Genomic DNA, 1138 nt, shown 5'->3' with positions numbered 1-1138 from the left:
TGATGGAAGTAGATGAGGTCAACTTATTCTCTGTCGTTAGCAAATAGAGTCACCTCTGATTCAACACTCAATTTCTACAGATGGGCTTTTATTGAACTATCTCCCCACATGGTGGCTCTTTTCATAGTAATGTCGACAGTCATATGACTTGCAGTGTTCTTGGTGAGCTTGCAGCATGTAGAATCTAGATCTCCATTCATTATTAGATACCAGTAGGATGCACAATCCGCTTGCCCAGTCTTCTCATGGCCACTCTCATGTCTTTGTTTCTTAATGTATAGATGGCAGGATTCAAGACGGGGGTGATAGCGAAGTCGACTATGAACAAATACTTATCCAGTGATGATGTAGGGAAAGGCCACACATAGAGAAACATGCATGGCATAAAAAACAAAATCACTACAGTGATGTGAGCTGACAATGTGACAAATGCTTTGGACAAGTCCCCTGAAGAACGTTTCCAGACAGTGACCAAAATGAAGATATAGGATATAATTAAGGAGAAGAAAGTAGCCATGGATATAAACCCACTGTTGGCAATGATTACAAACTCTAGCTTGTAAGTGTCTACACAAGCAAGTTTCATGACGCGAGGAAAATCACAGTAAAAACTATCTACTTCATTAGGGCCACAAAAGGGCAGGTTAATGACAAAAACAAACTGAGATACAGCATGGATTATCCCCACTATCCAGGCAGCCACTACAAAGGAGACACACGTTTTGGGGCTCATGATGGTCAGGTAGTGGAGAGGTTTACAGATTGCGGTGTACCGGTCATATGCCATGGCTATGAGCAGCACCATCTCAACTCCACCCATGACATGAATAAAAAATATCTGTATCATGCATTTTGGAAATGAAATGATGTTGCAGTCAGTGAAAAGATCAGAGATCATTTTGGGCACTGTGGTAGAGGACAGACCTAGATCAAGAAGAGAGAGGTTGGCCAATAGGAAGTACATGGGGGTGTATAAATGAGAGTCAATAATTACCGTGAACACAATGAAGAGGTTTCCTAGGATAATTCCCATGTAGAACACAGAGAAGAACCAAAAGAGAAAAAGGTGCATCTCCCATGAATTTGAAAGACCAATCAATACAAATTCAGATACCACAGAGTCATTTGGTCCATCCAT

General features: G+C 41.2%; 1 protein-coding gene across 1 annotated transcript; it reads right to left on the bottom strand.

Moving 5' to 3' along the window:
- Positions 1–202: 202 nt before the first annotated feature.
- LOC121021752 (olfactory receptor 4F15-like) lies at positions 203–1138 on the bottom strand. The gene has a single exon (XM_040462383.1). It carries the CDS (start codon positions 1136–1138, stop codon positions 203–205), a length of 936 nt encoding a protein of 311 aa, XP_040318317.1.

Source organism: Herpailurus yagouaroundi, unplaced genomic scaffold, assembly GCF_014898765.1.
Source record: "Herpailurus yagouaroundi ecotype Mexico unplaced genomic scaffold, PumYag 315, whole genome shotgun sequence".
Taxonomy (NCBI): Eukaryota; Metazoa; Chordata; class Mammalia; order Carnivora; family Felidae; genus Herpailurus; species Herpailurus yagouaroundi.
The sequence above is the reverse complement of the archived record's forward strand: the minus strand, read 5'-3'. Positions and strand labels throughout refer to the sequence as shown.

Coding starts and splice junctions, on each gene's coding strand:
- LOC121021752 (XM_040462383.1), bottom strand. CDS start 1,138: ATGGATGGACCAAATGACTCTGTGGTATCTGAATTTGTATTGATTGGT.